This window comes from Symphalangus syndactylus, chromosome 12 (genome assembly GCF_028878055.3).
Source record: "Symphalangus syndactylus isolate Jambi chromosome 12, NHGRI_mSymSyn1-v2.1_pri, whole genome shotgun sequence".
In the NCBI taxonomy this organism is placed as follows: Eukaryota; Metazoa; Chordata; class Mammalia; order Primates; family Hylobatidae; genus Symphalangus; species Symphalangus syndactylus.
In genome coordinates, this window is record NC_072441.2 from 145,770,137 (window position 1) to 145,797,681 (window position 27,545).

At 56.1% G+C, this 27,545-nt stretch overlaps 1 protein-coding gene across 10 annotated transcripts in view; it reads left to right on the forward strand.

Moving 5' to 3' along the window:
- Positions 1-5,190: 5,190 nt before the first annotated feature.
- Positions 5,191-27,545, forward strand: part of COL16A1 (collagen type XVI alpha 1 chain) — a 51,954-nt gene continuing 29,599 nt past the window's right edge. For 3 of the 10 annotated variants that reach the window (XM_063625200.1, XM_063625202.1, XM_063625203.1), the window contains exons 1-38: positions 5,191-5,520; positions 7,127-7,233; positions 9,219-9,293; positions 9,404-9,521; positions 10,741-10,864; positions 11,174-11,440; positions 12,043-12,123; positions 12,255-12,380; positions 13,194-13,247; positions 13,547-13,573; positions 14,112-14,147; positions 15,162-15,188; positions 16,154-16,240; positions 16,524-16,565; positions 16,690-16,734; positions 16,836-16,871; positions 17,255-17,317; positions 17,679-17,723; positions 17,809-17,904; positions 18,092-18,130; positions 18,701-18,745; positions 18,881-18,907; positions 19,424-19,534; positions 19,916-19,951; positions 20,190-20,225; positions 20,304-20,414; positions 20,774-20,809; positions 22,982-23,017; positions 23,125-23,169; positions 23,486-23,617; positions 24,398-24,433; positions 24,623-24,730; positions 25,021-25,143; positions 25,249-25,302; positions 25,503-25,544; positions 25,882-25,917; positions 26,004-26,057; positions 26,249-26,317. In XM_063625200.1, coding sequence (XP_063481270.1) covers positions 7,161-7,233; positions 9,219-9,293; positions 9,404-9,521; positions 10,741-10,864; positions 11,174-11,440; positions 12,043-12,123; positions 12,255-12,380; positions 13,194-13,247; positions 13,547-13,573; positions 14,112-14,147; positions 15,162-15,188; positions 16,154-16,240; positions 16,524-16,565; positions 16,690-16,734; positions 16,836-16,871; positions 17,255-17,317; positions 17,679-17,723; positions 17,809-17,904; positions 18,092-18,130; positions 18,701-18,745; positions 18,881-18,907; positions 19,424-19,534; positions 19,916-19,951; positions 20,190-20,225; positions 20,304-20,414; positions 20,774-20,809; positions 22,982-23,017; positions 23,125-23,169; positions 23,486-23,617; positions 24,398-24,433; positions 24,623-24,730; positions 25,021-25,143; positions 25,249-25,302; positions 25,503-25,544; positions 25,882-25,917; positions 26,004-26,057; positions 26,249-26,317 — 2,598 coding nt within the window. In that variant the 5' untranslated portion in view covers positions 5,191-5,520; positions 7,127-7,160. Of the gene's footprint in view, positions 5,521-7,126; positions 7,234-9,218; positions 9,294-9,403; positions 9,522-10,740; positions 10,865-11,173; positions 11,441-12,042; positions 12,124-12,254; positions 12,381-13,189; positions 13,248-13,546; positions 13,574-14,111; positions 14,231-15,161; positions 15,189-16,153; positions 16,241-16,523; positions 16,566-16,689; positions 16,735-16,835; positions 16,872-17,254; positions 17,318-17,678; positions 17,724-17,808; positions 17,905-18,091; positions 18,131-18,700; positions 18,746-18,880; positions 18,908-19,423; positions 19,535-19,915; positions 19,952-20,189; positions 20,226-20,303; positions 20,415-20,773; positions 20,810-22,981; positions 23,018-23,124; positions 23,170-23,485; positions 23,618-24,397; positions 24,434-24,622; positions 24,731-25,020; positions 25,144-25,248; positions 25,303-25,502; positions 25,545-25,881; positions 25,918-26,003; positions 26,058-26,248; positions 26,318-27,545 lie in introns of those variants that run through there. The other 7 variants (XM_055254935.2, XM_063625201.1, XM_063625206.1 and 4 more) reach the window with 7 other exon arrangements.

Below are 27,545 nucleotides of genomic sequence, written 5' to 3' on the forward strand. Positions count from 1 at the left end.
GAGAGACAGAAGACAGGGACGCCAAGATGCAGAAAGCGTGAGAAAAAGACACCAGAGACACAGAGACATAGAGATGCCAAGTTAGATACACAGGATCCCAAACACAGAGGAAAACGGAGGGACCTATGAGAGAGAGAGCTGGAGACGGGGACAGACTTGCTGAGAAGGAGGAAAGAGCCACAGAGATTTCACACAGACAGAGGACAGAGACAGTGAGAGACACACTCAGAGAAACCAAAGCAGCCAGAGGGAGCCCCGGTCCTCTGGTCTCAGTCTCTCCTCTGCGACCCCGAAGCTGCACCTGTGTGTCTGCATATGACAGCGCAAGTGCATACTCATGTGTGCTTATGCCATACCTCCTGCGGTGCAAGGCTGTGTCTGTGTGCTTGGACACTGCTTGCATGCATTTAGCCACTCATTCAATAGTGGGTGCCTGCAGGATGCCAGGCTCAGCTGAAGGACGGTAATAATGGTGGATAGGGACACTCATGGAGCTTTCGTGCTTATTAGTGGAGAAAGACAACAAACAAACAAATACCAGAGCTATGTAGAGATTTAAAACAGGGTCGGGCTGGGCGCAGTGACTCATGCCTGTAATCCCAGCACTTTGGGAGACGGAGGCAGAAGGATCACTTGAGGCCAGGAATTCAAGACCAGCCTAGGCAACATAGCAAGACCCTGCCTCTACAAAAGCATTTTTAAAATAGCCAGGAGTGGTGGCGCCAGCCTGTAGTCCTGGCTACTCAGGAGGCTGAGGAGGGAGGATCACTTGAACCCAGGAGTTCAAGGCTGCAGTGAGCTATGATCACACCACTGCACTCCAATCTGGGTGACAGAATGAGACCCTGTCTCATAAAAACCAAACCAACCAGCCAACCAAATAAACCCCAAACCAGGATCATGTGATGGGGAACCACTAGGGGCTCCCCATATCTAGTGGTCAGGGAAGGCCACTCTGAGGAGCTGACTTAGGAGGTGAGACCTGGATATCAAAACGCCAGCCTGGCAAAGACGAGGGGCAAATCCTTGCCAGCAGAGGGAAGAGTTGGTGCACAAGGGCTGAGGGGAAAGTGAACTTAGTGAATTCAGGGCTGAGAAAGGAAGTGAGTGGGCGGCTACAGCTTTTGGGGTGAGGTGGCTGGACAGGAAGGCAGAGGCGAGATCATGAAGGACTTGGCAAGGCCAAGGGAAAGATTTGGGGCTTTATTCTGGGAAGATTGAGGCAACAGAGTGAAGCCAGCTGATATGGGTTTGAAAAGGTCTTACTGGCCAGGTGCAGTGGCTCACGCCTGTAATCCCAGCTCTTTGGGAGGCCGAGGAGGGTGGATTACCTGAGGTCAGGAGTTCAGGACCAGCCTGGCCAACATGGTGAAACCCGTCTCTACTAAAAAATACAAAAATTAGCCGGGCATAGTGGTGGGGACCTGTAATCCCAGCTACTTGGGAAGCTGACAGGACAATTGCTTGAACCCAGGAGGCAGAGGTTTCAGTGAGCCGAGACTGTGCCATTGCACTCCAGCCTGGGTGACAAAAGCGAAACTCTGTCAAGAAAGAAAGAAAAGAAAGAAAGAAAGAAAGAAAGAAAGAAAGAAAGAAAGAAAGAAAGAAAGAAAGAAAAGCAAGAAAGAAAAGAGAAAGAAAGGAAGGAAGGGAAGAAAGGAAAAGAAAGAAAGAAAAAAGAAAGAAAGAGGAAAAGAAAGAAAGAAAGAAAAAGAAAGAAAGGAAAAGAAAGAAAGAAAGAAAGAAAGGCAGGAAGGAAGGAAGGAAAGGAAGAAAGGAAAAGAAAGAAAGAAAAGAAAGAAAGAGAAAGAAAGAAAGGAAGAGAAAGAAAGAAAGGAAAGAAAGAAAGAGAAAGAAAGAAAAAGAAAAGAAAGAAGGAAGGAAGGAAGGGAAGAAAGAAAGAAAGAAAGAAAGAAAGAAAGAAAGAAAGAAAGAAAGAAAGGAGAAAGGAAGGAAGGAAGGGAAGAAAGGAAAAGAAAGAAAGGAAAAGAAAGAAAGAAAGGAAGGAAGAAAGGAAAAGAAAGAAAGAAAAGAAAGAAAGAAAGAGAAAGAACGAAAGAAAGAAAAAGAAAGAAAGAAAGAAAAGGAAAGAAAGAAAGAAAAGGTCTTACTGGCTGCCAGGTGGGAAGTAAGTGGGTGGTGGGGCCCCAAGGCAGCAGGCAGATCAGGTGGGGGGCTCTTGCAACAGCCCAGCAGAAGCTGATCATGGTCTGGGTGAGGGTTGCAGCTGTGGAGGTGGGGAGGGGTGGATGGACGTGGGCTGTATTTGTGGGGTAGAACTGACAGGATTGGATGGGGGTGGTAGGGAAAAGGAAGGAGCCAAGGTTTTCAGGTTTTTACCTGAGCATCAGAATGAATTATGGTGGCATTTAAAAGGATGAGGAAGTCAGGAAGGGCATATCTGTGAAGAGTAATCAATCATATGTGATGTGTCTGCGTGTGAGCCCATATGCGCATATGCCAGGGCCCAGGTGTGCACATGTACATGTGGGGGTTCTGGTCCACTGTTCAAGCCTCAGAACTTTACACCATCTCTTCTTGAACGCATGGGGGCTCCCAGGCCTGTCCTGGGACCAGGCCCTGGGTTGGCTCTTCACCCTGCCCCAGCCCCAGGGGCTGCCCTTGCCAGACGGGGATTCCCCAGTGGGGGGCGGAGGGCCCTTGGGCACTGCCAACATCTGGGCATACTACCCCACGTCCGGAAGGCCTTGGTAGCCCCACGCGGCAGCAGCACACAGGCTCCAGGGCAGCTGGTGGTGATTAGCAGCATTGATTACCTCGTGGTGATGCCATCTGGGGTGAGGGCGCTGAGCCCAGCCCCATGGGATACCCGGGTTGCTGGCGTGCGGGGCTTTCTGGCGCTGACTGCGTGTAAAAGTGTCAGCATAGCTGCATGTACGCATATGTGTACATGTGTCAGTGTGCGCATGTCCCAGTGGCTGTTTCTCTGGGAGCCGAGTCTGTGTGGCCGTCTATGTCTGTGCGCACACATGTATGTGCTGCAGGTCTGCAGGCTTCTCTGCTTGCATATCTGAGTAATTATGCCTGTGGGCACATGTATGTTTGTGTGCACACATGTCTGTGTGTACATGCATGTGTCTGTGTGTGCACATTCAAGGATATACAGTGCTGTATGCATGCATTCTGAGAATTATGCACCTGTGTTTGCATATGTCCAGGGATATATTTCCGTGGGGTAATCTGGGCTCTTATGTGTGTTTCTGTGTATGTTTTATGTGGAGGCTTATCTTGTGTCTCTGCACATCTGTGTGTAACTGTTTCTAGTGCCAAGTGTGTCTGTGTGAACATGAGTGCCTATACATGCATATGGAGTCTGCGTACTCAAGTGCTGGGCTAGAACTTTACCTGCATGCGTGTTTCTGGATGTGTGCATGTATGTGTGGAAGGGAGGAAGGGGAATGGGCACATTGCTAGACTGTCTATGATAGCGTTTCTAGGCGTAAGGTGTGTCCCAGGCTTGGCTGTTCCTGTGAGCACCCTTGGGGTGCTGCGGGAAGGTATCTGGCTCTCCCTTCTCAGGTCCCTCCATCCCTGGCCCAGACACCTGCCCTGTCTGGGGCACGGGTGGGAGCTGTCAGGATGGCACGGTGGTTAAGAGCACATGCTGCGTCTAGGCTGGCTGGACACGAGTCCCGCCCCACCACTGACTAGCTGTGGGATCCCAGGCAAGTTGTGTTTTTCCTGTGCTGCAGGTTTGAGAACAAAAATGGAATTCTGCCTTAAGGCGTTGTTGTAAAGATCGAAGGAGTTAGCATATGTGAAGTTCTCAGCACAGAGCCTGACCTATATGTGTTTCCCGCCTCTCCGGAGTGCCCACTGCTGGGGCAGCACCCTCCGGCAGGGCAGGCGGGGCCTGTGCCCACCCACCCCGCAGGCCAGAGTGCTCAGAAGGCTCCACCCGCTCCGCTTCCCGCCTGCTGAGCTCAGCACTTCCCAGGCCCTACCACTGCCACCGCCACATCTGGGGCCAGCTCCTCACTGGGACCACAGTGGGGCGCCTCTGTGGCGTGGTTGGGGTTTCCGCTGACTCAGCGCCTCTGGGTCTGGAGGCGGGAATCCCAGACCTGCCCCTACAACCTCCCCCTACCCTGGGTTAGCCGGGGCCACAGGACTGGGCGCGTTGCTTCCACAGAGCCCCCCTCAGCTGGGGACCCTCAGTTTCTCCCTCTTCAGCCCAGCATCTCATGGCCTCTTGAACCTACTTTGTGGATCCTCACCCTTGGTGCCAATAAATTTGCTTTCGGTCTACAGGGGAAGGAGACCCTTGGTGGGGGGTTCACCTTGGTCAACGGCCCTGCCTCTGGACAGAACTGGAAACATGACCAGCTCCTCCCTCCTCAGAGCTCCAATCTTTCAGCCCAGCTCAATTCCTCTTGCGTCCTTGGACCGTGAATATAAAGCAGGTCCCTCCCCAGTGCTGGTGTAAAGGCTTGAAATCCAGTCCCGTCGCCTGCCAGGGATCACAGTAATAACGATAATAGCAGCAAATATTTACTGAGCTCCTCTTATGTGCCAGACCGTGTGCTAAGCGCTTCCAGCCTTTGACCCATTTCCTGCTTACAGCAAAGGTCTATGAGGCGTCACGATCCCATCCTCCAGATGAGAAAACGGAGTGTGGTTACACAGCACATTTGGAACCGCAAAGCCAGAGCAGGGGCCAGGGATTTGAGCCCTTCCAGTCTCATGGAGTAAGGAGGAATAAGGGGACTCCCTCAGTCTCACTTCCCTGGGAGTCAGGCCAGAGCAGAGGGGGTTAATTTAGCACGGGGGAGGGAGGGGGCTCCCACCCTCCTTCTCCCAGGACAGACAGACCTAGGGACAGACTGACTGGGAATGTCAGGCAGAGGAGCTGGAAAAAGCTGGCTTGGGCGGCAGCCACGTCACGGGTGCCACGCACTTGGAAGGAGGGTCTCTACCCTTCTCCCTCCACCCCGTCCCCTCCCCGCCCCCGCCCCCCGCAGCCTTCTGGGGGCCCAGCCAGGGACATGGAAAGGGGGGGGCACTTCAAACTCCAGGCCTGGCTCTTAAAGGGCCCGTAGGAGCCCCCTTCCAGGGCAGCTCTGGGCACGCAGGGTACCGCCTAGCTCGAGGCTCGCTCACCTGGCGGTGAGGCAGGAGGGGCGGGCCTGGGAGCTCGGCCAGACCCGGGGCGGGACTGTGCACCCCGCAGTCCAGCCGCCTCTGCTGCCGCTGGAGCCCCCTCTAGGCCCTCCTCCTCCTCCTCCCTGGCGGGCCGGTCCAGCTGTGTTCCATTAGTGTCCCTGGCAGGCCCCCAGCCCCCTGGAACCGCCTCTCTTCCCCCACCCGGAGCGGCCGGCAGTCCCCGGCAGGCGTGCACCGGGCAGCAGACAGCCGGGAGAGCTCGAGCGCCAGGAAGCTGGGGACCCGTGACCGTCAGGGAGAGATGGAGAACCCCCAGCGGACCTGAGGAACCTGGGCTCTGCTTCCTCCGGCTGCTGCCTGGACTGCTCAGTGAGGTGGGGGGATCCCCGGCCACCGGTAAGTGGGGATACAGTGGGTGGCCTCAGGGCTCTGGGCTGAGAGGCCTTTCCGCCAGACTTGCTGTGTGACCTGGGGAAAGTGGCATGCCCTCTCTGGGCCTTGGTCGTCTTCTCTAGAGCGAGATGAGCTCTAAACTCCATCCCGGTTCTGACTCCCTGCGCCCAAATCTATGGCTCTGTGTTGGGGTGAGCCGTCTCTTTGGAAGCTTCTCTGGCTCTGTCCTTGTAGCCCTCCACTCTGGCTGGAGCCTGAGGAGTGGCGACCAGAGACTAGGAGCCAGAAGGGGACAGGATCACCTCCATCCCCACGCCTCCACACGCACCCACATGGCGCCGCAGCTGGCAGCCCTTCTATTGGCTGGCAGGAGGAAGACCAAGATAGGGTTTGAGAGCTGGGATGTGCATATCACTAGGATGGGGGATGAATAGGCTGGGGGCACAGTTCTGTCCCAGGGAGAAGGGGGCTGGAGTCCTATCTCCAAATGTATTGGGGTAAGGGGTCCTTTCTGTTTCCATTTCCTATCCATGATTGAGGGAAGGAAAATTGGATTCCATTAGAGTTGGAAGGAATGCAGTCAGACTTGCATTAGAACTTCCCAACAGGAAGACCTACAGGAGGGGTGGTCATAGGCTGGCTGTGTGCATGTAGGTATATGCAAGCTGGTGTGTCTGGGTGTAGCAGCGAGCATATGTTTCTGTGAGCATGCCTGTGTGCAGATAGCTTTGCATGCACAGTGGTACCACATATGTGTCCTTTTGTACATGTACCTGTGCATCTGCATGTGCTGTGCTGACACATGCATGTCTCCGTGTTTGTGCATGTGAGCTGCCTGTCCTGGGGGAGGCCAGATGATGTATGGCTCTGCTGGCCACTTGCTGAGCCTGCATCGATTTATCCGGGCCCATCCATCAGGGTTTAATAAAACTAAAAGACGAGCATCCATCAGCTGGGGGGCGGGAGCTGGCAATGAAGTCCTGAGCCCTAGAGACCTGCTCTCCTGCCCACTGTACCTATGGGGAAAGCTTCCTTGGCCCCCACACAGCCCTGTGGAAGCCTGTGGCCCACAATCTTAGCCCAGTCACCAGCCCCTGACCCTGTGGGTGCCTGGCAGGGCTTCCTGGGCTGAGCTGGGTGCAGCTAGTAAGGTATCAGGCTGGTGTATATACCGGGACAGTGCACAAGGTGTTAGACTATTGAAATACTTCCATGTGTCTTGAAGAATAGCCTCTCCTTTAAGCCCTCATCACTACTCCAACTTCTCTGGCCTTTTAAGACCTTCTAGACCTCTCCTCAATCCAGCAAGTATCCACTGGTGCAGCCAGATGCTGCCTGGACACTATTTCAGTGCAGTAGGCAGCTTTCTGCTTTGCCTGAAAGCTGGTATCCGTGCCATACCGGTGGTTAAATATTTTGAATATCGCCTCTGCTCAAATCCTAGCCCAAGGCCTGTGGTTGGGCCTCTGAGAGAGACTGATGCCTGGCCAGACCTCCTGCCACCCCAGTACCAGTGCCTGGGCCCCACGGGCTGGCCATGACTTGCCCACGTGTGGAGTTGTGCTGTGTGAACTCAGAAATCCGCCTTCCCGGTCTCTGTGGTTTTCAGGTGCTGTGGCTGTAGCCGACCTCTTTGGACCAGGATGTGGGTATCCTGGGCTCCTGGCCTGTGGCTGCTCGGTCTTTGGGCTACCTTCAGCCATGGGGCAAATACAGGTGAGATGACACAGGACAGTCAGAGTATCACAGGCCTGCAACTGGTTTCCTGGGGTGCTGGGGTCCTCGCACATATGTGACCATGTATGTGTGGTCATGTGGGCAGTTATAGCAGAGTCTAGGGGCTGGGCTCAGGGTGGTCTGAGGTGTTGGCACCCTTGAACCTGCGTGCGGTGAGCTGGAGAGTGTGTGTGCACGTGTCTTCGTATGTTTACGTCCCTGAGCATCTCTGTGTTTGTCTCTCAGACTGGCTCTGTGCATTCGTATGTACTCCTGTGTCTCTGTGTGTAAGAGAACAACCCCCACCCCAATACGTAAGCCAATCCTGTGGACACATTGCTGGTAGGACCAGTGGGGTGGGGAGGAACAGGCAGTGAGCTCTCCCTGCAGAAGGATGCCGCCTCCCCAGAGAACCCCAAGTCCTGCTGATCCTTTTCATGGTGGAGACTGCATCCCTCTAGCCCACGTGCTTCTCCTCCTCCATGGCTGGCCCTGAATCTCTGATAAAAGGCCCTCCCCGAGGCCCAGACTCTGGATGAGACAGAGGGTGCAGCTTTCCAGGGCCCAAAGCCAGGGGAAGTTGACCGGGCAACTTGCCTGATCTTGCTGGGTGCCCTCTGGGCTCAGTAGCTCAGCTGCCTCACCAAGCAGGAACAGAACTCCTAGGACCCAAATCCAGCTAGGAAAAGCAGAAAAACCAAGAAGCTGAGGTGAAAGGGATTGTGGACCCGGGCTGAGTGTGGCCGCCTGCCCCTTGTATGTACACATATGTGTTTCTGCTTGTGTGTGCGTGAGCTTTGCTCTCCTCTCCCTCACTGGGTCCCCTGAGGGGAATGGGGCAGAGAATTTCAACATCTGTAAGGAATCTGGGCCCATTGCCAAGGGGTGAGTCACCCATTGCTGCTGTGATGCTGAAGACAGTGATGGTCTTTCTGACCAGACCTGGGGGAGGGAGAGTCCAGTGGGGTCATTGGGACCTGGCCCCAGGGCCCCAGGATTCCTTCTGCCAGCCAGTCTAGCCAGGGAGTGCAAGGCCAGCTTCCAGGAGCTGTCTTCACTGTCTTCTCCCACCTATCCCTCTGCATTGATGAGAAGGCCTTTTTGATTCTGGCTCTGTCTTGCCTGCTGTAGCACCTCCCCCAACACTTCTGCTCAGTCAGCCCCAGGGTGAGGGAGGCCCATGGCTGCCCACCTGTTCTTTCAGGGCTTTGGAAACCTGAATTAAGTGATCTCCTTCTCTGGGAGCCCTTACCCATTAACATGCCCTTCCTGGAGCTCCAAGGCCCTGGTGGTACCCTTGAGCTTGTGGTCCCCTCAGACCCTCAGTCTCTTCTGTTTCACAAGGTGGTTATTCAGGTAAATATTCATTCTGTTGGCTCCTACTTGTGTCTGGCCTGCTTGTCTGATTTGGATGTAGGAAGTTCCTATTGCTGAGAACACATGTGCCAGCTGCACATGTCATCCCTCGTGGCACGGGCACCTGCAACTCCCACATGTACAGACATGTACACATAATCGTACATGACACACAGTGTGCATGATTCTGACATTTCCTTACCCCTGAAGAGCTCGTCTGCCCCCCACCTGGGTGTATGTCATGGAGGGGGCACATGTGTAAATACACAGCTCCCCACTCCATCTGTGCTTGAGAGCCACCCAGAGCTTCGTGTATTCTCTCCCTTGCCGGCCTAGCTCCTGACTGGAGTGTTGGGAGATTTGGGTTCCTGGAGTTCTGGGCCTGCTCTGTTGTTGGCTCACTTAGGGACCTTGGCCTGGGCCTCAGTCTCTGGACCTCAGTCCTCCCAACTGTATGCTGGGTTGGGGGCCTCCAGGCTTCCTGGGGAGCCAGGGTCAGAAGGCAGGATCTAGCTGATGGTCCAGAGTGAGGACTATAAACTTGCTCCCTCCCAGGTTCCCCAAGCTTCCAGCCGTGCAGCAACCTTGGCCTGAGTGCACCTAATGCCCCCCTGCCCCTTCTCTTCTAGGTACACAATGCCCACCTTCACAGCAGGAAGGACTCAAATTGGAACACAGTAGTAGCCTGCCAGCCAACGTGACTGGTGAGCACCCAACCATCTCATCGCGCCGTCCCCGCGACCTTCCTCTGGGAGCGATCTGTACCCCTCTCCACCTGCTCAGCTGAGCTCTTCACCTGATGTCTCCCCCAAAGGCTTCAACCTCATCCGCCGACTCAGCCTCATGAAGATGTCTGCCATCAAGAAGATCCGCAACACCAAGGGGCCTCTCATCCTGCGCCTGGGGGCGGCCCCCGTGAGCCAGCCCACGCGGTAAACGCATCCATGTGACCACTGAGAATCAACACTGACCTCAGCCACACTCCTCAGCAACTCCAGACGTGGGGCTTAAGCCCAGGGACCTTTCTGTGGGTCATTTCATCCCATCCCCTGCCAGGAGTCAACCTGGTCTCCAACCCTGGGCTTGCACGGTGGGCTGAGAGGTGGTACCTGGCAGAGCTACCTTCTGTCTTTCCCCTGTCCCTGGCCAGCAGTGGGTGGGAACAGGTCTGCATCCTATGAGCACTGTGAGAACACAGGATGTGGGCGGGAACCTGACAAGAGTCATGTGCGTGTGTGTATGTGTGTGTGTGCGCGCACATGCCTATGAGTGTGTGCACCCACGTGTGTGAAGTCCAAATTCCCACAAGCCCTGGTCTGGCTCCTGCTTGCCTCTTCAACCTCAGCTCACAAAAGGCTCTTTTTTATCTCTTGCTGCTCTAGTCATGCTGAACCCTTTCCATCTTTTTTTTCAGCATCTCTCCTTCCACCCCAGGTCCAGTTACTCACCCAGGGTATTCTGGGTTCATTGGAAGCACTTATTCAAATTGCAATGCGATAGCGAAATAGTCATTCTGGGCTTTCTTTGCTCATGGCCTCCATGCCCCCATCAGACTTGAAGGCTCCATGAACGCAGGCACTGCCTCTGTATTTTCACCACTGTGTATGTGGGTTTTTTGGTTGGTTGGTTGGTTGGTTTTTTTTTGTTTTTTGTTTTTTGTTTTTTGAGACCAACTCTTGCTCTGTTGCCCAGGCTGGAGTGCAGTGGCGTGATCTTGGCTCACTGCAACCTCCACCTCCTGGGTTCAAGCAGTTCTCCTGCCTCAGCCTCCTAAGTAGCTGGGATTACAGGTGCCTGCCACCACACCTGGCGAATTTTTGTATTTTTGTAGAGACAGTGTTTCACCATGTTGCCCAGGCTGGTCTCCAACTCCTGGCCTCAGGTGATCCGCCCACCTCGGCCTCCCAAAGTGCTGGGATTACAGGCATGAGCCACCGCACCTGGCCTTCACCACTGTTATTCCCAGCAGCCAGACCCGCACCTAGCTCGTGGAAGGCACTCAGTAAAGGTGTGGAGAGTGAATGAATGTGTATGATGGAAGATGTGTGCCTGTGGATGTCTTGGGTAGGCTCAGCAGTCCTGAGGGCCCAGGGTGGGCAGCAACTGTGTCCTCACTGGAGTCTCAGGGCACCCTCCCTGCTGCATCTCCAGACGAGTATTCCCCTGGGGCCTCCCGGAGGAGTTTGCCCTGGTGCTGACACTACTGCTGAAGAAAAACACCCACCAGAAGACGTGGTATCTGTTTCAAGTGACCGATGCAAATGGGTATCCACAGGTGAACCTCCTCTGTGCCCTGACTGCCTCTTAGGGCATTGGGTAGTACCAGTCCCGCCCAACTTTCATCCCGGCTTGGGACTTCTGGGGTCTCCCTGTTCCATCCTGTGCCTACCCTCAAGCCTGCCCCAGCCCACCAGTACCTACCTCATTCTTTCAGAATGTATATCTCCTTGACCCCAGCCAGCTTTCTTCTCTTTCTGGGCCTCAGTTCCCCTCCTGAGAAATGAGTTCGAGGTCCCTGAGTGTACCCATGCTGTGACTCTGGAGCTCTGAATCTCTGTCCTTTCCCTTCCCAAATTCTACCCAGGTATCCCTGGAAATCAACAGCCAAGAGCGGAGCCTGGAGCTCAGGGCCCAGGGCCAGGATGGCGACTTTGTGTCCTGCATCTTCCCCGTGCCCCAGCTCTTCGACTTGCGTTGGCACAAGCTGATGCTGACTGTGGCTGGACGTGTGGCCTCTGTGCACGTGGACTGCAGCTCAGCCTCCTCCCAGCCTCTGGGGCCCCGGCGACCCACGAGGCCTGTGGGCCATGTATTTCTAGGCTTGGATGCTGAGCAGGGCAAGCCCGTCTTGGTGAGTGCTAGGTCAGGCCCTGACCTCTGTTCTTGCCTTCTGGGAACCCCAGTGGGCTTCCTGGAATCTGTATCGGAACAAGTCCTTCTGCTTAGAATCTTCCCCTGCTTTCCTGCTGCCCTCCAAATGCAGCCTAAACATATTCACCCGGCATTCAAGGCCCTTCATGATCTGGTCCTTATAAGTGTCTGCAGCACCATCTTCCTTTACATCTCTCCGTGCAGCTCTGCTCTGATCCATTCCATCCTAGCCATCCAGCTCACCTCGTGCTTTCACACTGCCCGGCCTTTGCCTACACTGTTACCTCCACCTGGAATGCCTTTCCTTGCACACTCATCCGCTGAGTAGCTACCAGCCCTTCAAAGCCCAGCATGAATGGAACCTCCTCCTCTTTTGTTCCTCTGGGCCTCCTCTCCTTCGTTCCTGTACGCGCGGTTTCGTTCTGCCTTTGGTGACAGCTCTATTTTTGATGTCTCCCAGGCCAGACTGGAAACACCCTGAGGTCACATCCTGGGGCAGAGACATCTCTGTGCCTCCTGGGGGGCCAGGACACAGAGCTATTTGATAAAATGAAGTGAAATTGATGTGTGTGTCCCCTGCAGTTTGACCTCCAGCAGGTGCACATCTACTGTGACCCGGAGCTCGTGCTGGAGGAGGGCTGCTGTGAGATTTTACCGGCAGGGGTGAGTGGCCCGGCCCTTGGGCTGCCCAGGGCCACACTGTGCTGGAGATGAAGGTCTAGAAGGTGATGCCTGGAGGTCTTAGGAGGAGTCTGCTCCTGTACTGACCCCAGCCCCGCTCTTCCACCAAACAGTGCCCCCCAGAGACCTCCAAGGCCCGCCGGGACACCCAGAGCAATGAGCTCGTTGAGATCAATCCACAGTCTGAAGGCAAGGTCTACACCCGCTGCTTCTGCCTGGAGGAGCCTCAAAACAGCCAGGTGGGTGGGCAGGACAGGTGGATGCCAGCACAGGCAGGCACAAGTGAGATACCCCTCCCCTGAGCTGACTGACGTCTGCCACCAGGGTCAGTTGGCCATGGGCCCAGGGCAGGAGGGGCACTGGAAGCCCTCCCTATTTGTACACCACCCCTAAATGATTCAGGGAGGCAGAGACAGCCCACTGGCCACCACTGGGTGGCCCACCTACCTATGGGTGTTGAGAGTGGTACCATCTAGCTCTGGCACTGCCTAGACCCTCGCGGATGCCATCCAGACTCTTCTGATGAGGGCAGGACCAGGCTTGTCCCTCAAAGGCAGTTTCTCCAGGACAGAGATACCTGGGATCAGAGGCCAGGTCATACTGCTTCCCCCCAGGGATGGCTCACTCTCCTGGGCCCAGCGCCAGCCAGTGCCAGCCTGGTTTTACACCCAGCACCATGGCCAGCTGCCTGCCCACTCTCAGGTTCTTTAGAGGTGGCACGGAAGCCTGGTTCCTCCCTTAGCCCCACCCCCTGGCTGGGCACTCTCCCTGCCTGCCCGGGCATCCTGCCCAGCCTTGGGCTGCAGGAACACAGGATCCCATTGATGCATGGTCTTGTTTGCTCTGACATCACATGGGTGGGTGGGGGGGAAGGAGGGGGACCTGTTGGGGCAGCCACAGGGGCCTGAGCAGGCCCTTGATGCCCCAGGAGGTGCCAGATGCCAGGCTGAGGGGATACCTGGGGCCCATGCCCCCTGCCTGGGTGCCCCTTTCCAGCCTGGGCCCCAGAACTTCCCCCTCCCCAAGGGTTTCTCTTTGCTCTGTTTGCCCAGGTGGATGCCCAGCTGATGGGAAGAATTAGCCAGAAGGCAGAAAGGGGAGCAAAGGTAGAGGTGGGGGTGGGGGGAGGAGCCCACCTGCCCTCAGTCTGCCCTCTGTGCCCCTGTAAACCCCAGGGATAAGGTGCTCCACTCCCACTCTCCTCCACCTTTCCCACCTCCTGGACAGAGCTTAGGACATGTAGGTGCCAGCTCTGATCAAGAAGGACGGATGGGGGTGAGACAGACGCAGTGCCTGGCACTCTCTGGAGTGCCCACTCCTGTTGGTTTGGGTGTAGGGGTGTTGGAAACAGTCCTTGGCCCCCTGAGCTCCCTGCCCATTCCCACACCCCCCGCCCTTTCCTCAGGTCCATCGGGAGACAGCAGCCGATGAGGTAAGCCTCCCAGTGGACTGGCAGCAGGGGAGGTGCCAGCATGAACCCTTTGGACCAGGCTTTGGGCACGGATCCTCAGCATAGGGGTGCTGGCTGACTACACAGCTCCTGGCATTCCTTGAGGGCCTGATGCTGAGCCCTGTCTGCCCACTGCCTCTCCTTGGGTTGGGGGGTAGGTAGCCCTGGAGGACACTCCTGCTGAATTGGCAGCAAACGGCCACGGGCATCATGGGGAGAGTCCAGCCTTCAGCCATGGTGCCCTTGGATTCTGGGCCGTACTCTGCCCCAGCATGCTGTGTGACCTGGGGCGTATTGCTATTCCTCTCTGGGCTTCAGTTTCCCCATCTGAAAAATGGCTGTGGGGCTGGGTGGGTGGGAAATGAGGGGTGAGGCTTGTTTTATAGAATTCCTATCTTCAGGCTCCCCTCAGATTCCACTCAAGACATGTGTGATGTTCTGCGGGCCTGGTGGTGATGGAGGTGGGGAGGGCTCACCCGGGGGCTCAGAATTGACCTCTTCGCCTGCGCTTCCCTTTCAGTGTCCGCCCTGTGTCCACGGTGCCCGGGACAGCAATGTGAGTGAATGGAGGGTGTGCAGGGTGGAGCGGGCAAGAGCCGGGAGTGGACGTTGCCTAGAGCTGGCTTGGCAGCCTCCTGGGTGAGGACAAGGGGGTCTTTGTACACTTTCACACTCGCTCCCTGCCCATCTCCCAGAGCCGGGCTTGACCCCCCACTGCCATCCCCACCAAGCCAGGGCTGTGTGGAAGAAAGCCTGTGACCTGCCTTGTCATCTGCAGTGTGTTCGGGTTCAGGGCATGGGCATGGGGTTGTGGCCGGCAGGACCAGGGCTTTGGTTGCTGATGGCAGCTTTGCACTCCCCACAAGTTCTCCCCCTGCTCTGGTGGAGGCTTCTTTCGTTCTCCTGGAGGCCTAGAGAAGGGGAAGAGCTGGCTCAGCGCCGCAAGGGCTCCCACAGCGTTGGTTCGGGGCCTGCTATCCCTTGCTAGCTGGCCCTGGTCCAGCCTTCCTCCGGGGGTCCAGAAGGGCAAGGAGAGGGGCTCAGTGTGAGCCCAGCTGGCATCCAACTGTGCCTCTTCCATAGGCAGCGTGTCACCATTTTTCTGCGGCCTAACGTTCTGAGTTGACCTGCCACATTGGCCCACCAAGGGCACAACCCCAGCTCCCCTCTGCTCCAGGCCCCCTGACTTCAGGGGATATCAGGAGTACCTCCTCTGCTCCCTGCTCCCTCTTTCAATCCAGTCCCCCACCAAATCTGGTAAGACTGATGGTCCCCAGATGTGCAGAGGTTGCCATGGAAACCAAGCAGCCATGTTATCCCAGCAACTGGGAGGCGGAGCTAACCAAAGCCAGGCAGTTTAGAGGAGGTAGGTTAGACCCTCTGCAAATGCTACAGGCTGAGGAAACGGAGTCAGCTCGCTAGTTTGCCTGGGAGGCAGAGCAGGGGCTGGGATATAGGCTGCTGGTCCTGCTACCATGCTGTGTGACCCTGTCTAAATTGCTTGACTTCTCTGGGTCCCTGGTTTTCTCTCTCTACCGGAAGTGTGATGCCCTCTCCTCTGTCCCCTCAGGTCACACTTGCTCCCTCTGGCCCCAAGGTGAGTCCTAATGGAGAACAGGACATTCCCGTCCTCTTTGGCAGCCCCAGCCATTCCCACAGCCTGTGACCCCGTGGCTGTGTGTTTATATCAGGGCCACCTGAGCCTGTATGTGTGTAGGGTGATTAGGTGTATGCGTGGTAGAGAAAGCAGGGGGTTGTGTGTGTACAAAGATGCTAAGAGCTGCCCTTTTCTGAGGCCCTTCTGTGCAACCAGGCCCTAGGCCACACCTGTGCACACTTGTTACCCTTTTGAACCCTCTTAATAGTCAGCCTGCAGGGTGGGTGCTATCATTTTACTTCAGGGGAAACTGAGGCCCAGCTGTGCCCACATATGTCTGACTGGGTGTGTTAGAATGATTACGTGTGGGTGTGGCTACATGCATCTCGGGGACACATGTTTGCATATGTGTGGCACACGAAGGCTGGAGTTGAACTCATATACCTGTGGGCTAACGAGGCTGCAGAGCTTGTGAATGATGGGGAGGGAAGCTATGCAACTGTGAGTTGTGCTTGTGTGTGCTCGTCAATACCGTTTTATTGATGAAGAAACTGTGGCTCAGAAAGGCAACATGACCTGCTCTGAGTGACATGCTAGCAAGTACAGGATTTGAAGTCAGGCAGCCTGACACTCAGCCAGCATGGGTTTCTGCCACCGTGCATGTGTGTGTCCACATGCCTCCAGCTGTGCTGTGTGTGAGCTGATGTGCTTGGGTACAGGTATGGGGGATGGGATACCCCCCTGCTTGAGACTGTGGATTTGCCAAATATAGCATGTTGGGGTGGGAGGGCATGTGGATGAACGGGTGTGGAATCCATATGCTTGTGTGTGGTGAGGGGAGGCGAGGGGCAGGACACTGCTCACGTGTGTGCGTATTTGCGTACCCATGTATTGGGGGATGGGTGGAGGGGGCCAGAGGTGGGGAGAGCTTCCTCGAGGCTCCCATGTGCCCTCTCTGGTCCTAGCTTCCATTCTGGTTTCACTCTCAGGGAGGGAAAGGTGAGCGGGGCCTGCCTGGTCCACCAGGCTCCAAGGGAGAGAAGGGAGCACGGGTAAGTGTCCCAGCCCTGCCCGTGGCAGAACCTTTGCCAGCTGTGCCCTGGGGTGAGGTGGGATGTGAGCCATCATCCCGTTATCCCAGCAGAAAGCCTGCAGCTTGGCCCAGATCACGGGAGGGGGGTGAGGGCCAGGGTCTTTCTAGGGGTTCGGGTGTGGAAGCCCCTCTTTTCTAGGGATACTTAGGACTGTGGGGTTCCCGGGCTGATCCTCCTCACAACACATCTCGGAGACTTCCCCAGGAGTTCCCACCCCTGATCCCTTGTTCCCTACCCCCAGGGCAATGACTGTGTTAGAATCTCCCCGGATGCCCCGCTTCAGGTAAGACATGGAGGTGATGCCTGCTTCAGGACCAATATGGGGCCGGCCCCTGGGGAAAGGCTGTGTGCTTGGCAGCCCATCAGGTGACCCTCTGCCCCCCTCAACACCGTGTTCCCCTGTTCAGTGTGCAGAAGGCCCGAAGGGAGAGAAGGGGGAGTCAGGAGCTCTGGTGAGTGTGGGACCAGGGATAGGGCAGGGGTGGTGGGTCCAGGGCCCAGCCTTACCCTCCCTTCCTCCCCTCCCTTCCTTTGTCTCCCCTTCTCATCTCAGGGACCCTCAGGACTCCCAGGCTCAACAGGCGAGAAGGTAACAAGCCTGGATTTGGAGGGGCGGGTTCCAGGGAGGTCTGCAGGCTCTACAGCCGTGAGGAAGGAGGAGTCAGGGTTCTCTGAGGAGAGGGTGTCAGTGGGCACAGAGCTGGCGGGACCCTCCCTCCCCACCCAGTCATCCTGCCTCATCCAAATACACAGTTGACCTAGAGGGAAATGCCACAGATTCCCCCAGTGAGTGGCTTGGCTGGTCTGGAAGTTCTTCCTGTTGTCTATCCTCCCATGGTGATTGAAGCCATTCACCCTCAGGGGAGACAGAGACCAGGGGTCTAGAAGGCAGTTGTCCCTGCCCCAGATGGAGCTGCCCAGCTGTCCCAGGCCCTTTCCTCATCCTGGTCACTCTGCTTCTTCCTTCCCCAGGGCCAGAAAGGCGAGAAGGGCGACGGAGGCATCAAGGGCGTGCCGGGAAAGCCAGGCCGGGACGTAGGTGCCTGGGACCCTTCCCCACCACAACCCGCAGCATGGGGTCTGAGAATGCTGGGATTTAACCTTCAGAATCCAGCCCCCTCCCCTTGCTCAGACAGGGTGGGGAGGGGCTGTGCCCCAGGAAGCACAGCAAGAAGGGGACAGAAAAGGACCTGAGCCCAGGCCTCCTCACTCCCAGCCTCAGAGCCCCGAACCTCTAACACCATAAGGTTGACACGTGCTGACCTTGGGGCACCAGGGTGGGCTCTGGTTTGGGGGAGGGGCAGGGAGGGTGGGACAGGTTGGCATTCACCTCTCCCAGTGGGGAGGTGCCAGGCCTCAGGGCTGTTTGTACACCCTCCCCCTTATCCCCCCACAGGGCCGGCCAGGAGAGATCTGTGTCATTGGGCCCAAAGGGCAGAAGGTGAGTTGTGGATGTTTGTGGGGTGGAGATGGGGTGGCAGGGCTGGGGTAGCAGCTGTCTGATGCCTACCTTATGTCTGTGCCAGGGAGACCCTGGCTTTGTTGGGCCTGAGGGGCTGGCAGGAGAGCCTGGGCCCCCCGGCCTCCCTGGACCCCCTGGGATAGGACTGCCTGGGACCCCGGTGAGTACCCCCTTGCTTCTCCTGCTGTGCTTTTCTCAGAGACCCCTCTCCCACCCTGGCCAGGGAATGAAGGGGGGAAGATAAGGCTCTGTCCCAGGGGTCCTGGCTGGAGGAGAGGGTGAGGGTAGAAGATCTCGCTGTAGCGAGAGGTCCCTGGAAACTTCAACCTGACTGTTTCTGCCCTCAGGGGGATCCAGGTGGCCCACCAGGCCCTAAGGGAGACAAGGTAAGCATAGGTGGGAGTGTGGTCACATGGGGAGCTCCAAGCTTGACAGGAGGAGAGAGGAGAAGGGGCCGGGGCAGCTTCCCACAGGGGAAGCAAGTCCCAGGGAGGAGGCTGGGCTCGGCTTGGCCAGGCCCCTTGGCGGGGAGTGTCCTGTCCCCATCCCAGTGCTCACTGAGGTGGGAATCTTGGCCTGTGTTCCAGGTATAGGGATAGGCAGGCCTAAGTGTTGTAAAGACCAAAGTGGACTTTGCTGGAGGGTCCAAGCTCATTTTAGAGCTTTGTGCCTGGATGTGGAGAAAGCTCTGGAAATTTCTGTCTGTGACTGCTGGGGTCCTGTGCACCAGTGAAGGGGCACACAGAGGCTTCATTTTCTCCCTTCCTTTGAAACCTAGAATGGCTTGGGTTAGACATGGAGGGCAGGCAACAGGAACCGACCGAATGGAACAAATGGCGACAAGAGATTTGGCAAAGATTGTTCTGCCATCACAGAGGGGCACGGGTGGGGAAGGGGAACGTGCCGAGGTCACGTTGGCCAGGAGGCTCCCGCCTTATCCTTTCTTCTGACCACAGGGCAGCTCCGGGATCCCAGGAAAGGAAGGCCCTGGTGGGAAACCTGTGAGTGACCCCAATCCAGCAGGGGAGGGTCTGCTCTTCCAAGGCCTCTGGAGGGAGGGGCTAGGTCCTCGGGCCCTCAGCTGGCACACCAGCCCTCTGCCCTGGCACTGATGCCCACTGCCTCTTTTCTAACAGGGGAAGCCAGGTGTGAAGGGAGAGAAGGTGAGCCCCAGGCCTGGCTGCCCAGATCGGGGTGGGAATGGGACCCCCTCTCTGCAAATAACAGTGAGCATCAAGGGCCCTAGGCCTAGGGGTGCCGGACCTTCCTCAGGGGACCGCCACCCGTTCTTCCTCTGATGTCCATGTGCAATGAGTACATAAAGAACCTGGCTTGGGGGTGAGCTGGGTTCAAACCCTCCCTCCACCACACACATGGTTAATGAATGTGCCGAATCAATTAGCTTCTCTCTCAGCCCAAGTTTCCATGTCTGTCAGTGGGACACAGTCATGTTTTAAGGCTTACGGTGAGGATGTAGTTTTGTGCCGCCCTGGAATCTTGTGGTGAATGAATGAGTCAGTTGAACAGGAAGCCCCAGAGGCATTCCTGCTGTCCACTTTGATGTTGGGGGTGGGGCTCTGGTGGACCCAACATCTAGGGCTGGTATGTGCAAGAGGCCCGTTGCCTTCCCCGGGGTCTCAGCCCCACCCTGTCCACATATTGCCTCTCCCTTCTGCTAGGGTGACCCCTGTGAAGTGTGCCCAACACTGCCTGAAGGGTTCCAGAACTTTGTTGGACTCCCTGGAAAACCAGGGCCCAAAGGGGAGCCTGGTGACCCTGTACCAGCCAGGGTGAGTGCCCAGGGTGACCATAGAGGGACCTCCCCGGACACACAAAGAAACCTGGGGGCATGATCATAGAGAGGAATTGGGCAGAGGGGCTGGGTACTTCTCGTGTCCACAGAGAGATTATGGGCAGAGAGTCTGGGCTCTTACGGTGGTAAGGGGTCTGAACCATAGAACTCAGGGCTGGGCTAGAGTGCCACCTCCGGTCTCCATGGCAACCTCCCAGGGCTTTCCAGGAGACTCTAGGATGCCTTTTGGGCAAGCTGGGCTGGAGCCCACCCTTACTGTGAGTGAGGCTGTGTCCTAGGATTGGGTATGTTTTGGGGCTGGAGGAAAGGAGTGAGCAGGACTGGGTCAGTCCCCTCTCTCACAGACCCCCTCTTTCAGGAGCACCTGGGAGCTGTCAGACAAAAAGGCAATCGGGTACGTGCAGGAACTTTCCACTGAGGTAGCTTAACCCGGCCTCATCCCCCCCGCCACGTTCCTGCTTGCTATGTGGGTTGATGAACCCTGCCTCTGGGGTGCTGGCCTTGGACCCCATGGGACCCCTAGATGTTTGGACGGTTTGCGTGTGTGATATTGCTGTCCTCGCATATTGCCAGGGAGTTTGGGGGTGCTCCATCGTGCCCTGCCTCAGCCCACAAACCTTTTTACCCTGCAGGGAGACCCTGGCATCCAAGGCATCAAAGGAGAGAAGGTGAGGGAACCCTGCTCTCCTGGCTGCCCTCCTCTGCCTACCGGGGAGCACTTCTGATCCTTCCTCTTCTTTCCCCAGGGAGAGCCCTGCTTGTCCTGCAGCTCGGTTGCAGGGGCCCAGCATCTCGTGTCCTCCACAGGGGCCAGTGGAGATGTGGGCTCCCCTGGCTTTGGTTTGCCTGGCCTTCCGGTGAGTGACTGCTTTCTCCCAGCCCAGCCCAGTTCAGCCCATCCTTGCCATACTGGTGATCTCCCTGGCTTTTCAGATCCCAAGTCTCAGGGCAGGGATCAGGAGGGAGGGGAAGAGGCAGGTGTCCCAGGCCTGTCTCCTGGTCCCTCCCTCCGTCCCTGTGCTGCCCCAGGCTCCTTGCCCTGGAACTTCCTCTTAGCACCTCTAGCTTCAGTTGTCTAACTGAGGAAACTGTCCAGCTACCTGAAGGACATAATTCCTATCTTATCTTTCTGTTTCTGGTTGGACACTGGGACCTGGGGAGCCTTGGAGAGGTGGGAATGGGGAGATGCTGAGACTCTGTCTTGGTTGTTTTTCAGGGGAGAGCTGGGGTGCCAGGGCTGAAAGGAGAGAAGGTGAGACCTGGGTTAGATGTCAGGGACACTGGAGTTTCTTGGCAGGCAGGCAGGGGAGGAGCGGTGCGGGCAGGGAATGAGGGTAATATAAACAAGAGATTCCGACGGTAAATTCACGGTGAAATTAATTTACTAGTGTTTTGCAGACTTGAGTCAAAGAATTTATTTCTGAGAGCCCTCATGTTCTGTAAGAGAATTCCTTAGTGTAGGTGTGATGATATTCTAGAACTATTAAGTGCATTCAAGATTACCTTATAATATTTATAATATGTAACACTTCTTTATTGCTTATTATGTGCCGGGCACTATTCCAAATCTTGTAAGTGTATTCACTTGTTTTGTCCTCCCAGAGTTTATGGGGTATGTGCTCCATTATTCCCATTTCGCAGATGAGGAAATGGAGGCACAGAAAGGCCAAGTAAATTGCCCAAAGTCACACAGGTGATAGGATGCAGAGCTGGGACTGAGCCCAGGAAGCCTGGCTCCAGAGACTGTAATCTTCACTACGCCTGTGGGTCACTCAATTTCAGTGCCTGTGTTAACGTATCTATTTATGATTGCACTGGAGACAAATGACAGGCTTGAACTTCTAATGCAGTGTTACCCAAATGTTACCCAAATTCTGTGGGTGTACGAGTGCTCAAGTGTGAGAAACACTGAAGTATGTGTGCAGACTCAACCCTAACAGGGGAAGCCCACATGTCACATCACATGTGGGGCCTTTGCACCCCCACGCCGCCTGCCACCTCTTCCCAGCTTCCCCATCTCAGTCATCAGCTCACAGCCAGCCCCTCAAAGCCCAGCCTTGCGGTCGTCCTCAGGTCCTTCACTCTTGACACTGCCCCCTCCCTCTAGCCCCCAGCGAGTCCTGACAGTTCTGCCCATGACAGCTCTCTCACCCCCTCCACTTCTCTCCACACCCGCCACTGCCATGGTAATCTGTGTCCCCGTGGCCTCTCTCCTGCGTGGTGGAACCTCCTCTGGTCTGCCCGTGGCCCCTGTAGCCCTGCAGCAGTCCAGTTTTCACCCGCTAGTTTTTCGTGTGTGGTTTTTTTTTTTTTTTTTTTTTGAGACTGAGTCTCCCTCTGTTGCCCAGGCTGGAGTGCAGTGGCATGATCTCTGCTCACTGCAACCTCCACCTCCCAGGTTCAAGTGATTCTCCTGCCTCAGCCCCCCAATTAGCTGGGATTACAGGCATGCACCACCACACTCAGCTAATTTTTGTAGTTTTAGTAGAGACGGGGTTTTGCCATGTTGGCCAGGCTGGTCTCAAACTCCTGACCTCAGGTGATCCACCTGCCTCAGCCTCCCAAAGTGCTGGGATTACGGGCGTGAGCCATCGTGCCTGGCCTTCACCTGGTAGTTTAATGTGGCTTTGTAGAAGAATCAGTATTTCCCTCCTTAGAGTCCCTCTGTGACTTACTTTCTAACATAGCTCCGCTGTATCTCACAGGACCCCGGATGCCCCAGCCCCCATCCTTCCCAAATTCATCCACTTCTTCCCCTTCTCTTCTGGTTTACTGTGCTTTAGCCATGCAGATCTTCTTTCCATTATGGAATGTGTCCGGACTACTCTCACCTGTCAGATTTTGTACTTGTGGTTCCCACTAGAAGCATCCAGAATGTTTTTCTTCTCTACCCTCCCCCTATTCTTTCATTGGATGACCTTATTCTCATTCTTCTGGTAATAATCAGGGTTAACACCTCTCTGACCACCTCCACTTACTCTGTCTCATCACCTTGTTGATTTCCTTCATAGTACTCACCGCTGTTTAAAATGATGATTTAGAAAGTTCTGCTTGTGCAAGCTCAACAGGCATTGCTGTTTGTGCTGCTCACTGCTGTCTACCCAGCGCCTCAGCCCAGTGCTCCGCGTGTAAAGGTGTCCAATGAAAGGCTGTTGGAAAAATGCCTTCATGATTTTTGTGTGCTGAGCCAGGGCTGAGGGTGGGCTGGATTCCATAATGTGAGGCTGGGGGCAGAAATAGGGCTTCTAGCCCCTGGCTGGTCACAGACTCCCTTGGGGACCTTGGAGAAAGCCCTCTTCCTCTGTGGACATGAGAGGGTAGTCTGGACATCTGAAGGGGCTGCTTTTATGGTTTTGGGTTTGGGATTGCTGTAGCACCTGGAGTCCATCCCCTCTTTAATCATGATTTCTGTGCTTTCTCTCAGGGTAACTTCGGGGAGGCAGGGCCAGCTGGCAGTCCAGTAAGTATGCTGTGGATGGCATCAGCTTGGGAGAGGACAAGGTGGGGGGGCTGATAGGCATGGCCCTGGCAGATGCTGGGCATTACCTGTAGCGTCTTAACATGCAGGGGCCACCAGGACCAGTGGGGCCAGCAGGCATCAAAGGGGCAAAGGTGAGTCTGGGGGCATTCTCTGTGCTGCAGCCTGGGTGAGGTTCCTAGACAGACACTCGTCTTGCTCAACTTCAAACACTCCGGGGCTCCTTGCTGTCCGTCGGGCAGAGTCTGACCCCTTAGCAAGGCACGGAGACCCCTGATGACTCAGCTCCACCTTTGTTTCCTGTTCTCCCTTCATCTTTCCCAAGATAACCCCTCACCCAGCAGAGGTGCAGTGTCAGACCCAGTGACATTCCCCAGCCCTAGATTCCAAACCTGGCTCAAGTGCACTAGGGCCTGGGGGACCCCCTAACTCAATGTCCTTGCTTGGCAGGGGGAGCCCTGTGAGCCATGCCCGGCCCTGTCCAACCTTCAGGATGGGGATGTCCGTGTGTTGGCCTTGCCTGGCCCATCCGGAGAGAAGGGGGAACCTGGGCCTCCAGGCTTTGGCTTGCCAGGAAAACAGGTGAGGTGGGATATAGGCAGGGGCCTCTGGAGGGGGGATGCAGGTGGGGCTAAGGAGAGGGGAGGGGTCCTTCCTGGGTCTCTTGACTCCCTGGGCAATTGGGGGTAGTGGGGAGGGTGTGGCGGGGTCAGAGCCTCTGTCTCCAGCAGGAGCTGCCCTCACAGGTCTCTGCCCTTTATCCTGGGACAGAGTATGGCAGAGTGGGCAGAAAGAGCGCCATCCTAGGACCAGAGAGACCTGGGTTCCAATCTTAGCTTTGCCTCTTACTAAGTCTTTGACTTGAGCAAGTCACCTTCTCTCCACCTCTGTTTCCTGCACAGAGTAAAGCCTAGTAATGGTGTGCGTGTGAAGTGCTTAGTGGCACACTATGGGCACTGGGGAAATGGCAGTTACCACTGTGGTTATTATCACTGTTACTGCTTTCATAGTAATGGCCAGCACTGCCACAGTGGACGTTATGTGCCAGGCACTGCTGCACATGACACATTAGCTTGTCTAACCTCACAGGATCCCTACAGGGTAGAAGCCTATACTATTTTTATCATCCCCATTTGACAGCTGAAGAAACTGAGGTACAGAGATAGATGAGCTAATTTGCCCATGTCAGCCAGGCAAGGAGTCTGGCACAAATCTCTCCTCTGAACCCGGGCAAGATTGCTTCACTAGCACGAAAGCAGAAATTTTGTTTGTGTACTGTTGTATGCCCCGGCCTGATGTGGTGCCGGGCACTTCAGGGTGGCCGGTATGAGTGAGCGGGTGCTGGAAATGCTTTCTCCTCAGGGCAGGGCTGGAGAGCGTGGACTGAAGGGGCAGAAGGTGAGAGGGCCTCCGTGGGCATGGGGGTGGGCAGGGCATCCTCTCAGATCCCCTCCTTGCCTCCTTTTCGTCCCTCCCTAGCCCCCAACCGTCAGCCCCAGCAAAGGACTGTGAGTGCCTGCGAGTCCCAGCGGGCAACCTGCCCCCGGCTGGGCCATCCTTGCCTTCCTTGAACCCCACTCCTTACAGGGTGATGCTGGGAATCCCGGAGACCCTGGAACGCCGGGCACCACAGGGCGGCCAGGACTGTCAGGAGAGCCTGGAGTTCGGGGCCCCGTGGGGCCAAAAGGAGAAAAGGTTAGTCAGGTGGGGTGGTTGGGGTCGGGAAAGTTTGTTGCATAAAAAAATCGGTGTCGCACCAGTGAGGGAAGGACTGCAGGGCCAGCTGGGGCCTTCATGGCTGTCAGAGTCACTGAGTGGAGGCTCCTTGGGGCTTCTCCTCCGCTAGGAGTGTCAGGGGCCTGTTTTGATTTCCCAGGCTGACGTAGGAGCATTCAAGGGGCAGAGCGTTCAGAGGGGTGCAGGGCGTCCTGGCCTGGGTGCCAGCCCCGGCTCACAGGCTCCCGGCTATACCCATCTCTGACCAGGGTGATGGCTGCACTGCCTGCCCCAGCCCACAGGGGACAGTGACCGACATGGCAGGACGGCCTGGGCAGCCTGGCCCCAAAGGAGAGCAGGGCCCTGAAGGCGTGGGCCGACCCGGTAAACCCGTGAGTTGCCTGCCCGCCAGCCCTTCCCTGCCTGAGCTTTGCCTCCTCTCCCTCCTGTCCCCCTTTCTCTTGTGGGGACTCCATGGGCCACCTTGTGCCTTTTAGGGCCAACCCGGTCTACCAGGAGTTCAAGGGCCCCCAGGACTGAAGGGCGTGCAGGTATGAGTGAGTCTTGGGGCCCTGGGCTGTAGCTATGTGAGGGCAGGGGTGGGATAGGGAGATCCATGGGGCAGTGAGCCTGGAGTGGGAAATGGAGGCAGGGTGTAGGGCAGGGAGAAGCTGGAGGAGAAGGGGCTGGGGAGAAGGGCAAAGGGTGACTGGGGAACCTTGAGCCAGGGACTGTCCTTCTGCCTCTTCAGGGAGAGCCAGGGCCTCCAGGAAGGGGAGTCCAGGGACCCCAGGTGAGTCTCTAGCCTTGCTTTTGCCTGTCCCCTCAACACTTCCATTAGCCAACTACCTACTTCCATCTACTCCCAAACTGCAGGGCTCTGCCTGCCCCCAGATGCACAGGACTTAGCTCTGGGACCAGGGATCAGGTCGCAGCCCTGGCCTGCTGTTGCTTCTGTCAGGGACTTGCCTTTGACCCCAGCCTCTCTGACCTTCAGGGTCTCCTTCGGGAGCTCTTCTGAATTTGGGCTGGCAGATGTCCCACCCAGACCAGGTCTGCTGGTGCAGCAGGGCCAGTGGGGCAGGTTGGCTGTGGCTGCTGTGCCCTAGTCTGCCCTTTCTGACTTGCAGGGGGAGCCTGGAGCCCCTGGTTTGCCTGGCATTCAGGTACGTCTGCCTGAGTCCTGAAGGAGGATAGCAGAGGAGGGGGCCATTCTAGGATATGGGTTAACTAACTGTGCTTCCATCTGCAGGGACTTCCAGGACCTCGGGGACCACCTGGCCCCACCGGAGAGAAGGGTGCCCAGGTGAGCCTCTGCCTCCACGGGTATTGGGCCTGCAGTATTCCAGAGTGTCCCAGCAGCAGGCACAGGGGACGTGGGGGCCAAATGATGCCTATCAGAGGGCTGCCCAAGACCTGTTGGGATGTGTCTTACCTGCTGGGTTGTAGCTGGCTTCCAATTCTGCCCCTGTGACCTTTGTACCCCCTCTTACACAGGGATCTCCAGGGGTGAAAGGAGCCACCGGACCCGTGGGACCTCCTGGGGCCAGTGTCTCTGGGCCTCCAGTAAGTCTTCTCTGTGCTCCGTGCTGGTGGTGTTGCTGGAACCAAGGATGTTTCTGCTGGGAAGAGGGCACGGGGCTGACCCTGCCCATCCCAGCGGCACCGGGGATGGGAGGAGAGAGGCCTCAGCCCGGCCTCAGACAAGGAAGACCTCACTCTTTTAGGGAAATGCTTGAATAATACAATAATGATCACCACCATTTTTTGAGCAGTGATCATGCTGAGGCCCTGTCCTAAGTTCTAAACACAGAAATTCATGTCATCCTCACATCAGCCCTGTAAGGGAACTCACTTCATAGATCAGGAAGTTGAAGGCCAGAGGGTGAGGAGGCAGAGCCAGGGACTTCAACCTAGGCCTGTCTGACTCAAAGCCCATCCCCAGTCATTAGGGACATGTGAACCGGCGCTGCCCGGTACAACTGTCTATGAGGATGGAAGCTGCGTTCTGCACAACCACAGGTGGCTGTTGAGTGCACCTGAAATGTGGCTAGTGTGACTGAGGAACTCAGTTTTAAGTGACATTTAATTTTAATTAATTTAAATTTAAATAGCCCCATGTGGCCATGGACTACTGTATCAGACAGCACAGATCCAGACCAGCAACTACTTCCAGTGTAATTGGAAAGACCTTCCCTTTGTACTATTCACCCAGTAGCTCCCAGGTTTTAAAAGACATGTCTATTGAACAAATTGCATGGATTAAGTAATCATAAGTGCATTTCCTCATTTTTAGTCATCAAAGACCTGTATAGTCGTCAGCTTCTACTCCACATGAACCCGCGAGAATTTTACCAGATAATCTAATTGCAGCCAAAATCAAAGGCATGCTACCTTTTAGCCAGTCTGTTCCATGCCAGGCAGTGAGCAAATGTGAATTTGTCTTGGGCTTTCGGTAATGTTAAAAATAGCCCAGTGAACTGTATCCTCTTCTATCTTTGCGGATCCCTGGAGAAATTCTAGTTCCAGTTTGGGATTCACTGATAGGACAGTGCATCAACATCCAAAGCGGGCAGGGACTCACCCAAGCCCACACAACCAGTCTCTATTGCCCCCCAGAGCTGGACAGCCAGCGTTCCTGCCTGTCCCAGGGAGCCCCAGGCAAAAGGAGAGACGTGGGCCTGGTCCTCAGGGAGCTTCAAGTCCCAGGTGTGAAGGTGGCGGAGCCCACATGAAGGAGCCATGAGCACAGAGCTATGAGCCTCTGTGTGGCCAGGCTGGCTTCTCCTGGCTT